The sequence below is a fragment of the Hemiscyllium ocellatum genome, chromosome 30 (genome assembly GCF_020745735.1).
Source record: "Hemiscyllium ocellatum isolate sHemOce1 chromosome 30, sHemOce1.pat.X.cur, whole genome shotgun sequence".
NCBI lineage: Eukaryota > Metazoa > Chordata > Chondrichthyes > Orectolobiformes > Hemiscylliidae > Hemiscyllium > Hemiscyllium ocellatum.
The window spans coordinates 39,150,477-39,163,315 of record NC_083430.1 but is presented as its reverse complement, the minus strand read 5'-3'; the positions used below and the strand labels follow the sequence as shown (position 1 = coordinate 39,163,315).

General features: G+C 40.2%; 1 protein-coding gene across 3 annotated transcripts; it reads left to right on the top strand.

Moving 5' to 3' along the window:
• Positions 1-3,237: 3,237 nt before the first annotated feature.
• On the top strand, positions 3,238-10,232 carry pigv (phosphatidylinositol glycan anchor biosynthesis, class V). 3 transcript variants are annotated; one of them, XM_060847535.1, is made up of 4 exons: positions 3,238-3,432; positions 5,487-5,642; positions 7,771-8,946; positions 9,797-10,232. In XM_060847535.1, exons 2-4 carry the CDS (start codon positions 5,574-5,576, stop codon positions 10,064-10,066), a joined length of 1,515 nt encoding a protein of 504 aa, XP_060703518.1. In that variant the 5' UTR covers positions 3,238-3,432; positions 5,487-5,573; the 3' UTR covers positions 10,067-10,232. The 3 variants fall into 3 exon arrangements, with proteins under 3 accessions (XP_060703518.1, XP_060703517.1, XP_060703519.1); XM_060847534.1 differs by having other exon boundaries at positions 3,238-3,575; XM_060847536.1 differs by lacking the exon at positions 7,771-8,946 and having other exon boundaries at positions 3,238-3,575.
• The last annotated feature ends 2,607 nt before the right edge of the window (positions 10,233-12,839 follow it).

Below are 12,839 nucleotides of genomic sequence, written 5' to 3'. Positions count from 1 at the left end.
TTAAATCTGTATCCTTAAGTCTGTAAGGTACATAAGCAGATGATAAGGTGTTGTTCCTCCATCTTGTGTTGAGCCTAGCTGGAGCACTTCGGGCCTGAGACGGAAATGTTGGCATGGGAACATGGTGTGTTGAAGTGGCAGGCAACTGGAAGCTCTGTCATATTTACACACAATTTCGATATTATCATGTGACTATTGTCATATGCTGTGACACCAGTAGATGGTGGTGATGTACCACACTTGTTTCGTTCTTGTTGCCATATGGTTTTGTGTGATACAAATTTTCATGGTTATAAACTTTTCTATATAATAGAATAATGACAGCTAAGATATTGACACATTGTCATAAAGCTAGTACTAGTTCTTTTATAAATCCAGTGCTGTTTAAGTTGCATTCAGCTCAGATTGTTTAGGATTCCACTGGGAAGTTCTAATGGTCCAATTTAAAGCATGTATTAACACACTTTCACAAAGTCCATTATAATAATGAGATACTAGTACTGACTAATGTATTATTCATTTTTCTGTTACATATTACCTCAATATCAGATGCAAAATGTAGGTGCTGATCTGATATAGAAGTGGGGTGTAAAACTTTCCATGCCTCTGCAGTAGCATATTACTTGAGGATGGATGCAAGGCTCTGAAGAATAAAATGAAAGAATGGACAGTGAATTGTCATGGTTATGGTGCTGCAATGATAAGTGGATACTATGCATGGTGAGCTACGCAAGTGTAATTCATTGACATGTAACAGATTTATTGATTTTAAGGAAGTGCTTGTGTGTTGTGGCCTCTGTGCAGTCTCCAAAGAAGGGAAGTCTTCACTTAGCTAGCCCACTCCCAACATACCTGCAAACTCCTCTTGATGGATGCTGTTTCTTCAGAGCAGCTGGACTGTGGAAAGTGTTTCTGTACAGAGGTTTTTGGTTTTCTAAAGATAGATGTGGAATTTCAGTTCAAACAGCAGCATGCTACTTCACATGTGTCACCAAGTTCTGTCTCATAGGCCACCAGCATATGTTATCCGAGACATGTAATTATTTGATATATGTTCTACATTGCTAGATCAGAGCTATAGCCAGATTTGATACTGAAGCTGGATCTTTGTTTTGTATATACACTTTCATTCAGCAGTTGTACATAAAGGATGTAGATATATAAACAGATGAAGCCTGTCATAATATATGAAATGAAGAACTTGTTCAGAGGTACCAGCTGTCCTTGGTGGCTTGTTATCTACAACTAACATATGGCCTTTCCAAAACTCCGTTCTGTGCATAGACATTTTAAAATTAGTAACCAATTAATTCCAAGATTTGTAATTTCCTTAATTGAACCTACCAATGTTTTGGTGCTCCAGCAACAAAGACCAGTAAAGGATGGCCTTTCTGTTTGCTGTCAGGGGAAATTCCCCTCTGTTATCCATCCTTTGTCCTTATTAGGAGTAGGGTGTGATGCCTCTCTGGGAGTGTTGAATCACATTTGTTGAGTAAGGTGTTGACATCAGATCAGAGAACCAATAAGCATAAAAAGTGATACTTCTGTGGTGGAACAATCCATCAAAATACATTTGATCACATGGACCTTTATGCTTTGTATCTGCAATCTGGGGACTGATAATGGAACAAAGAATTAAGCGTGAAAGTATTGTTGAAGGAAATCCATTTAAAAAGAGAAGAACCAATTAATAGCAGAACAAGGTGGCAGCCCATGTCATGCATTCCCCTCACTACTTGCGGTGTCCCTAGCTAGTTCTTCCTTGACCCGTTCAGTTCATAATGTAAGCAATTACTACAGTGTAACATGGGTATGTTTTTTAAAGTCAAAATCTACATGATTTCAATATTTATTTAGGGTTATATGCTTTGCCATTGTTCCCTGTCCAATTATGAATATAAAGGACGATCACTTTTCAAGGTTGTGAACAGTTTGTATTGACTTCAGAATTGTGGAACTTGCTGCTCCTGTTTGCATTCGTGGTCTGGGCTAACTGCTGAAGAAAGCTCCCAAAGATTTTGCAGGCAATAGCTGGAGTGTGACTGGACAGAAATTTTACACGTTTTAACCAAAGAATAATTGCGTGGTCTGGTGGCTACAACAGTATGGCCTGTTCTGAAGAAGGGTTAGTGGACTTAAAATATTAACTGTATTTTCTCCCCACAGATACTGCCAGACCTGCTGAGTTTCACCGACAATTTTTGTTTCAGATCTCCAACACCTACAATTATTTGCTTTATTGTTCATGTTTCATTCGTCAACGAATTTAAAATGTATTAAATACTTATCAAGCATGTTTTATTTTTCTTGGCTTTATTTTGGTTAGGACAAGTCTGGGTAAGTTAGACATCACTATTTTGTCAAATCACTAGAGATTGCAGCAGTGAGGAACAGAAGATAATGGGAGTGGTGCTGGAAGAACACAGTAGTTCAGGCAACATCCAAGGAGCAGCGAAATCGACGTTTCGGGCAAAAGCCCTGCGTGTCCATAATATGACAAGAGAACGAATGTGTCCCTGTCTGGAGTTATTGACTTGGGTGTCTTGTGCATCAGCATGTGCTCTGTGTTTGGATACTGAGAGTCTTTAGAATTTTATATCCCATAAAGCTGTAGACACTAAGTTATTCAGTATACTCAAGATTGACAGAATTTTGGTAATAAAATAATAGGATAGAACAGGGTGTTGATGCAGAAAAATAATGTTTTTGTTGATTCGTGGAAAGTACTTGAGGGGTTGTATGGTCTACTCCTGTCCCTTTTATATTCAATGTGAATTGGAAGGACAATTAGGTGTTACACTCTGCGAAATACTGGGTACTCTGAGAGGTACAGTCTAATCCTCACGTCATCTATAACTGGCCCAGAATATCCCAGCGTTAAAGGGGTCACGTTGGTCACAGCTCCTGATTTCACGATTTTATCTTCTATCAAATAATTTAAATGTCGTTTCTCTTTCGCATGCTGTTTATAACAAAAATTGTTCACTGAAGAGATTCTCAGCAGACTGACTTGACCAAGGGTTTTCAAGGGTTACGAGTAAATATAATTCAGCTGCTCTTGATTTATCTGGAAAGAAAATCCCTTTCTAACCTTGGGCTACAGACGGCCTGCCACTATCAAAGATGGCGGCTGACATATCAAAGATGGCGGCTGACATGCTGGAAATTCCGGTCGTACTTCGGTTTTAACCCGGAAATGTTTGCTGGAGTTAGGGCCCAACTTCCGGTAATGAGTGAGTGATTTCGGATTTTGTGGCCCGGCCCAACGAGTGGCTTGAAGCGAGGAGCAGTAGCCTGATGACCTTCATTTAATGTCCTTCGTTTTAAGATCGGCTCAAAGTTTCTAATACAATACAAATGATTTTAAAGTCTGGTCACTTCTGTAGTGATTGTTGGAATCGACCCAGTTGCAGACAGGAAGATCCCGCATCAGTGAGCGGATTAGATAATTTTATGGTGTTTGAGGGAAAGATGTTGGGTTAGGATCCCGTGGAGAACTATCTACTTTTGAAATAGTGCCGTGAGATCTTTTATTGAAGGAGAATATGGAACTTGGCTTAACATCAATTTTAAAGGTAGGCCCCTTAGTGTAGCAGTCCCTGGGCACTGCCCCTGTGCAACTTAATGTTTCCTTTGCGCTGCCCGTTGGACAATGTCGTAGTTCTTAGCATTGCCCTCTTGGATAGTTCTCTGCTTCCTTGGGACTGTCAATAAAATGTTGTATGCTCCTGCAGAGACCTGACAAATAAAGCTATTCACACTCTGTGACCTAATAAATGTTTGAGAGAGATCCTACAAATATTAACACTGTTAGGGAGCCCCTGCATGTATAATAGAATTTAAGAACACACAAACAGATTGTGTCCTACCTTGTCTATGCAGCTGTTTGTGGTCCCATAAAACCTTTTCCCATCTCTTCATCTAACTAGTATGTCCTTCTATTCCTCTTTTATTATCAAGCTTCCCCCAAGTTTTGTTTTAATATTTACCTCAACTACTGTAGCAGTAAATTTCTGCGGAATTTCATATTAGATTTATTAATAATCTTGTATTTATGGTGCTTAAGACCCATAAACATCTATCTGCTCTCTGAAATACTTTCACAGAGAAAGCAGAGAAATACAAATCAATAATATTTCCATGGAGAGGAATTATGAGCAATCCAAAGCCAGATGTTCTTTGATAGACAAAATGTGTTAAAATCAAACAGAAGAGGGAGGCTAATGTCAAATGTAAAACAATCCAGAATCAGACAATTGAGTGCATGGGGAATTTCAAAAAAAGAAATAAGAGCATAGAAAGAAGATTAGCAGGTAATGTGAGGTGGGAAAACTACTAGAAACTTGTCAACCCTAAAAATTTATTCTGATTTGAAGCTTGATCAAATTTATCAGTGAGCCAACAGTGGGACGTGAACTGATCCAACAGGCAGACACATGGCAGATGCAAATTAACGTGAATAAGCATGAAATGTACTCTGGGAGGGATGATAGTCTTTGAAACTAAAAATGTTTCATTCAAGGGAGTAAAATGCAAGAACAGAGAGACCCGGGTGTATGGACCTTTGTAGATTACAGTGCAAATTGATAAGATGAGGAAAGTTAGGTTAGTTTACTTTTTCATAATACAGGCGGTGTCTACAGACGCCTGAAGTCATGCTCAGCTTTTACTAATTTTTTTTAGGTTCCCTACAGTGTGGAAACAGGTTTGGTCCAACCAGTACACACCAATCCTCCAAAAAGTAACCCACCCAGAGTCATTTCCCTCTGACTAATGCACCTAACACTTTGAGCAATTTAGCTTGACCAATTCATCTGGCCTGCACATCTTTGGATTGTGGGAGGAAACCCATGCAAACGGTGGGGGGTGGGGGGAGGGGGAGGCGGGGAGAAGCATGTGCAAACTCCACATAGACAGTCACTTCTCCGAGAACTAACTGTGGTGTGGGGTAGTGTGGGCTCTCTCAAAGTGGTCAGTGTCCATATTGTCATGATCGTGTTTGCCTCCCACACGGTAAATCGTAGGCTCAAGCAGCTCTACTGGAATCGAAGAGAGACTGTTGTTTCATCACTGTTGTGAAACAAAGTCCTGTGGTGACTTGAGGCTGGAATCGAACCTGGGATCCTGGTACTGTGAGGCAGCAGTGCTAGCCACCGTGCCGCCCCATTGCTGGTTAGGTCTTAAGTGCAGTGTTTTCTACAGTTCTGGATCCCACACCAGGAAGACTATCAATACTTAAAGTACAGAAAAGACACACCAAATGAAATCTGGAATGAAAGATTGCAGTTGCATGGAGAAACTGAGGTTTTTTTAATAGTAAAGGGTGACATTGTGGAGACACTTGCTAATGGCTGAAGGAGTTCTTGGAAAATTGAGTGTCTGGAGATGGTATGAATCAGCTACTGTTTATAGGAAGGTGGTGTATTTTTTTTTCTGCTGTCTTTGTTCTGGGATGTTCCTATTAACATTCTGTAATCCAATTTCAGTGATAATGAGATGATAGCAATTGCTTGCTGTCAGTCTGCAGAGTATCAGTGCTGCGATCTGGATTGGAGATCCAAACCAGGAACATTATGGCATCTGACCTCCAACTGATTGTGCACTTTGCTCTTTGTTCCAGAATCCTGACCATTCTTTTCCAGGTTAGTGTCTCTCTTAATCCTCAATCAGTTCTAATGAACACTATATGCATTGATTTTTAAAAAACACTTCAGGGAGAAGAGTTGGGCTGTGTTAATTTCCTGTTCTTAAATGGAATTTTTCCAGACATTTTCCTTGGATGCAGGTCAGTATTTTGATTAAGCACACTGGCTATGCGTTAGTTTAGTTCTGGACTTGATGCTGGAACCTGAGATTAGTACTGGATCTGAGAAACCAATTACAACATTGGGATACAAGTGTTTGAATGTGTTGTTGCCTCTCATTTCCCTTTCTATGTTTGAATTCACCCAAATCAATCTTCCAACCTGTTACAGTCCTGAAATAGTCCTCATCAAAGTTACAAATTACATTGTTAATTTGATTGTAGTGAGCTGTCCTTCCTTGTGCTTCTGCATGCAGTCTTTGGTACAGATGACTATATTTTCCACCTCTAGCTCCTTTACTGTCCTTCTGTTGTTTATCAAATTTATTCTTTCATGGGTTGTCAATGCATTTGTTGATCTCCCTAATTTTTCTTGAAGCACGTGGCTTACTCGGCCATTTCAAAGGGCAGTTAAGAACACTTGCACAGTTGTGAGTCTGGAGTCACCTGTAGGCCAGGCTGAGTAATGATGACTGGTGTCCTTCCCTGAAGAAAATTAATCAACCTGGTGGATTTTATGACAATTGATAGTTTTGTGAGACTATCATATTCCGGATAACACTGATGGAATTTAACATCAGCTGCAAAGGTGAGATTTGAATCTGTGTCCTCAGAGCTTTGGACTGGCTTGCTTCTTCAGTAATATTACCACGATGCTACTATCTCCATCTTATCTTGTATTTTATTCCTTTTATACCTAGTCACAGCCAAAGAATAATCTGAAACATGCTTCTCAACAGCCAAAGAATAACCTGAAATATGCTTCTCACTTGCTCATACATTGGCTCTCCTGGAAACTAATCCATTTTAAAATTCTTACTCATGATTTCAAATCCCTTCACGTCTCCTTATCCCATGGCTAATCCACCTAACCTACACATCCCTACAATCCCAAAACATGGAACTTTGCACTCTTCTAATTTTGTCCTCTTGAATATGATTTATAACGATTCACTATTGGACCTAGGGAGCTGAAGACATGGTCACTGAGTTTTGGAAATTCCTTACTAAACCTCGTCACCACACTCCTCCTCACTGACTTTCTTAACGTTAATCTCTTTGACCAAATTTTGATTACCAGTTTTTACTATATGTTTGTTTTTCCAGATCAGTCTGAAGTGTTTGTTTGATAATACTTCTGGAATGTCTTGCTGTGCCAAAGATGGTACAAAAAATGTGTAATGTACAGTTGCTGAAGATACTGACTCTCACTGGGAAAGAGATGTTGACTCTTATTGAAGTGCCGTTCCCAGACGGGCTGAATCCCACTGGTTTGCTGTAGTTACACCATCGAGCGTAGCAGTTTTGCTTCTGCAGAAAGCCAATATCTCAGCACAGTTTGGCTAATAAACTATGTTTTCACATTTTGTGTGGCCTGATCCTGTAGGCTTATACTCAAACTTAAAAAATATTCGATTTACTCATAGACTTCCTACAGTGTAGGAGCAGGCCATTCAGCCCAATGAGTCCACACCGATTCTCTGAGGTGCATCCCAACCAGACTTCCCCCTAACTTTCCCTGTAACCCTGTATTTCTCATGGCTAATCCATCTAACCTGCACATTTTTTGGACAGTGAGACGAAACTGGAGCACCTACAGGAAACCCTACAGATACTGGGAGAAAGTGTAAACTCCACACACAGTTGCCCGAGGCTGGAATCAAAGCTGGGTCCCTGGAACTGTGAGGCAGCAGTGCTAACCACTGATCCATTCTGCTATCTGAATTATAATCCGCTAATATTTCTCAAAATTTTCTTGTAATTGCCATTTTTAATTGGATAAAATGTATAGCTTAAGGGATGCTTGTCCATTTGTGATTCTTTGAGAAGTTATTAAACACATACTTTAATTTTTTTTGCTGTCTTGTAGTCAGTACTGATTTTGACAGTTGTATGGGTGGGTTGGATTGATGTTGTATTTGACTGTTGGAGTGAATACTTACCCTGCTTCATTGCTCCTTTGCCAGATGGTGTTTAATTCTCTGATACCTGACCACAGAGCAGATGCCTTTCAAGCACCCCAACTGCACAATTTGAGTATCGGCGATGAGTTGCTGGAGATCCTGTTAAGTGGTTTTTCATGCTGGGATGCACAGCACTTCCTATTTATAGCAGAATTTGGATACGTTTATGAGCATAACTTTGCTTTTCTGCCATTGTTCCCAGTGAGCCTTCGGGTAGTGGCAGAGACAGTGCTCAGTCCCCTACGGTGCTTTCTAAATCTCCATAGTCGATTGTTGCTTTCAGCAGTTTTACTGAATGCTGTGATCTTCATTCTGTCAGCAGTTGTTCTGTACCATCTAGGTGGTGTTGTGCTCCGGGATCGCAGGCTGGCCTTTCTCTCCAGCCTTCTCTTCTGCCTGACCCCAGCCAATGTCTTCATGTCTGCAGCTTATTCTGAAAGCATGTTCATGCTGCTGACCTTTGGTGGAATGCTGAACCTGGAGAAAGGTTGGCTTGTGACCAGTTGCTTTCTGTTTTCTCTGTCTGCAGCAGTCCGCTCCAATGGCATTGTAAATGCAGGATTTCTGCTTTACTCCCAGCTGAAGCTTTGCTCTTTGTATGTGAGACACAAGTCAACAGTTATGGAAAAAGACTTGTACAAATCATGGTTGAATCTGATCCTTCGGTCTGTGTTGTTAGTGGCTGCAGGAACAATGATGATTGTGCTGCCCTTTGTACTTTTTCAGTATTATGGATACCGGACATTCTGTAAGCCAACTATGAATCCAGCAGTGGACATTCCTCAGCCTCTGCTGCAGCTTGCTAGGAACAAAGGTTATCATGTCCCTGATAAGGAAAGTGATCCGCCCATCTGGTGCCATCACCAATACCCCAGCATATACTCTTACATTCAGGACGCATACTGGAACGTGGGCTTCCTAAGATATTACCAACTCCGCCAATTGCCCAACTTCTTGCTGGCTTTTCCTGTTATGGCTTTGGGAGTATGGGCAGCCTGGCAATATGTGATCGTTGATCCCTGGTATTGTGTACAGTTGGGTCTGACCCGCAGAAAGCTGTTGGAAAAGACTGAAAAAGATAGGAAACCACACTCCAGCTTCCATATAGACCAAGTGTTTGTCTATATCGTTCACGCAACTGTACTGCTGGTATTTGGCATTTGTTTCATGCACATTCAGGTGAGAACTGTATAAAAGGACAATAGATATTGGGTGCATGAAGAGTACGTGCAGAATGATTGGTCAGTCTCCCCCATTAACAATCCATATCCTTTATTATCCCCAAATCTAATCCTACTTTCCAATGAATTCCCATACTCTTTAAGACCCCACCCAGTCTAATCTCACTGTCCCCTGCTTCTCACACAACTTCTCAATTTTCAAACTAGGAACTCCCCTTCAAACTAATTCATGGTCTCTTTCCACAACTGGTTTGAGACATTGAATTTCATGTCCTGCTTATGATATTGTTTAATTTGGACACTGTAACTTTGAGCACTTCTCATTAGAAGCAGGGATGTCTCTACTAAACTGGGACTCTGAATAAAAACTCCTTTGTTTTTATTTATTCACGGGATGAGAGTACCAGAATTCATTTCCCATGTTGATTGCCCAGAGTGCAGTGAAGAATCTACCACATTTCTGTGGGTCTGGAGTTGCATGTTGGCCACACTGTTAAGGACTGGAGTTTGATCTTTTCCTGATAATTGACATTAGATTTTTTTATTCAGATTTTTTTTTAACTTGAATTCAAATTCTACCATCTGCCATGCTAGGATTTGAACCCATGTGCCAAGAGCATTTGCTGGGTCTAGGCCATCATCTCCCAGTCTGGGAGTGACCGAAGTGAATGCATCCACAAATGTATGAGTGGTCATCAATCTGAAACATTAACTTGTTTTTTTATATATCTCTCCACTGCTGCCTGAGCTTAATATTTCCAGCATCTGTAGTGTTTTAATTTTCTATGAATGTGCTTTCTGTTTCAGAAGATGTGAAATAACTAATAAATCTCTTGCTTTCTGTGCAGGTTCTAACCAGATTCCTAGCTTCCTCCTCACCCATCCTGTACTGGTTCTCTGCTCATCTGCTCCAGAAAGTGGAGCCTGGACGTTTGGCTCAGGATTCTGCTACCTCAATTTACCGCAACAAGTTTGGGATCTTTCCCAGAAACCAGCTCACTACCTTGCTGCAGGACTGGAATGGCTGCAGTCTAACTGCACGCTGCATTCTTGGATATTTTGTGCTATACTGGTTACTTGGACTCGCCTTACATTGTAACTTTCTCCCATGGACGTGATCACAAGGGATGTTGCCTCAACATTATCTGGTTCTTTCCACTTGTTGGTCTGCTTTATTTCTGGAATAGATCTCTCTTTATTCTCTTCAATGTTAACCATGCTTTCCTGGTATGGGGTGTACTGTTGTGAGGATTGAGATCCAGCCGAATAAAAGAATATTAGAAATTGGATCAGGAGTAGGTTATATGGCTTCTTGACCCTGCTTCCCTGTACTTTGAGACAATCTGTCACCCCAGCTCCACTGGCATGCAGACTTCTTATACCTTTAGATTTACCTGCAATCTCCTCAAGGGGACCAAATGTGTGTGGTATTCCAGCTGCAGTCTCACTAATACCTTTTAGACTTGCTGCAACACTCCCTTCTTTTTTACCCTTGACCTTTAGCAATAAATGCCAAAATTCCATTTGTCTTCCTTTTTGCCTTTTGTACCTGCATACTAGTTTTTTGCGATTCATGCACAAGGACACACTGCAGTGAAGCACTCTAAAGTTTCTCTCTATTTAGTCAATAAGTTGTCTTTCTACTTTTCCCAATAAAATGGATAACCTCTCACACATCAATGTTAAACTTCATCTGACCAAGTTTGACCCATTCACGTATCTATATCCAATTGTAAATTTCTTATTTCATTGCAAATCTTATTTTCCCACTTATTTTCAGTGTCGTCTTCTGCAAATTTACTATAATAGCTGTAATATCCCTGCGTCCATGTCTCTAAATTGCAAATAGTTGGGGCCTGAGGACCAAATTCTGTGGCACCCACAAGTTAATGTTTGCCAACCAGAAAAAGACCAATTTATTCTTACTTTCTTTTAGTTATCTAATCCTCTTCCTGAGCAAAAAAATTACCCCAATCTCATTGTGATCTTACATTGTGCATTTGTGTGGGACTTTATCAAATGCCTTCCAGAAGTCCAAATATATTATATCTACAGAATCCACATTGAGGCCAGTGCGGGGAAACGATGCCTTGAGTTTTGAACCCTAGCGTCGTTTGGATGTTAGGTGCTGGCATGGACTAGGGTGTCAGGACTGTAAATAAAGTACTTTTTTCCCTTTTATTCTTATGTTAGACTTTGCTTTATTCTTGCAATTTTGTATCAAATACTTAAGTATCTGTCCCTTGGTATCTTATACCTGAGATGGTGCTGTATACAGCAACGTTGCACACACTTCACTGTAATCATTCAAGTGCATGTGACAGTAAGGCAAATTCATTTATCCAGTCAGCATGTTACATCTTTGTAAAACCCCAGCAAATTAGTCAAACGTGATTATCCCTTTATAAATCCATGTTGACTCTGATGGTTTGTGTTTTGAATTTCCAAATGTCCTGTTGTTACATCTTTAATGGATTCTAACTATTTCCCAGCAACATGTTAAACATTACTGATCTGTAGTTTCCTACTTTCTGCATCTCTCCCTCCCCCTTTTGAATAAGGGTATTACATTAGCACTTCTCCAATCCATTGGAGTCTTTCCTGCATCCAAGTAATTTTGGAATATTATAATCAGTGGATCAACTCTCTGCTGTGAGCTCCTTAAGCCTCAAGGTTGTCAGGTATCAGGCCCTGGGAACTTGTCTGCCTTCAATCCCAATAGTCTGCTTAGTACTTTTTCATTCATGAATTTAAAATTCCTCCCTTTCTATAACCTCTGCGTTATGGATGCCACTGGCCAGCCTGCCACTAGCCTTTGTGATATTATTATGAAGTTGAAGACGTGTATTGTACCTTTTGTGAGAGAGAGAGAGAGAGAGTGTATGCTGCTCTGACCTGAGCTTACACGCACCTGTGTATATGATTAGATGGCAGTCCCAGAGTGTACCAGAAAATTAAAAATGTAACACTTGGCTGTGAAATATTTTGGTGGTTGTTTTGACGACAATTTGAATTTAACCATTGACAGAAGTACCTGGAGATCTAATGTCTTGCTCTCCAAGAAATTGGGAAACATATTCTATTAAAGGTACTTCATGTATGAAACATCTTCACAGAAAGAAGGTGACCCAGGGAGATCCTCAGCTGGAAGAAGAAAGACTGAAGACAGCAGCTGTGTGGTTTTGAAATTAGGTTGATTGTAATTTTAATAAGTATCTTATCGGAACAGCATATTATAGAGTTGGAGGCAGATAATAAATAGTTAATAGAAAGAGGCTTGGAATTTTGTTTATTGTTCACTTTGAGTTAAAAAAATAAATTGATGTTATTTTCTTTAAATAGTGGAATTTGTGAATTCTTTGTCACCCATACTTTAACACTATGAGGCAAGATGAGCTTTGGTTTAATTTAATGGGGTTCATCTCCGCTTTGTGGTATGTCTTTGTTTTGTCATTGTTATCTTCTTTGCTTAGCCATGGATGTTTTTTGCCTCCGTTGCAATTTTTCTTCTTTATTCTAGTTGGGAAGAATTGACTACTCCTTAAACACCTGCTACTGTTCATCAACTGTTGTACCTTTTCGTCTTTCTGTCCAGTCCACTAGGGCCAAATTCTTTCTTGCCTTTATTTAACTCCAGAACACCAATGTGGGACTCTAGTTACCCTTTCTCAAACTGAATTTGAAATTCTAGCATGCTATGATCACTCTTAGAGGATCCTCTATTACAAGATCATTTATTAATCCTGTGTTATTACGCAACACTACACCCTTAATAGCCTGCTCCCCAGTTGCTCACCCAACCCATTGCTCCAGGAAACAATCTCTAATACATTCAACAAACACTTGCTCAAAATTACCGATGCCAACTTAGTTAGTACTGTCTGTGCATTA

Excerpts from the sequence above, each read along its gene's own strand:
- pigv (XM_060847535.1), top strand. The coding sequence starts at position 5,574 with ATGGCATCTGACCTCCAACTGATTGTGCACTTTGCTCTTTGTTCCAGA. Across the intron at positions 5,643-7,770 it reads TCCTGACCATTCTTTTCCAG|ATGGTGTTTAATTCTCTGAT; the intron begins GTTAGTGTCTCT and ends CTCCTTTGCCAG. Across the intron at positions 8,947-9,796 it reads TTTGTTTCATGCACATTCAG|GTTCTAACCAGATTCCTAGC; the intron begins GTGAGAACTGTA and ends CTTTCTGTGCAG.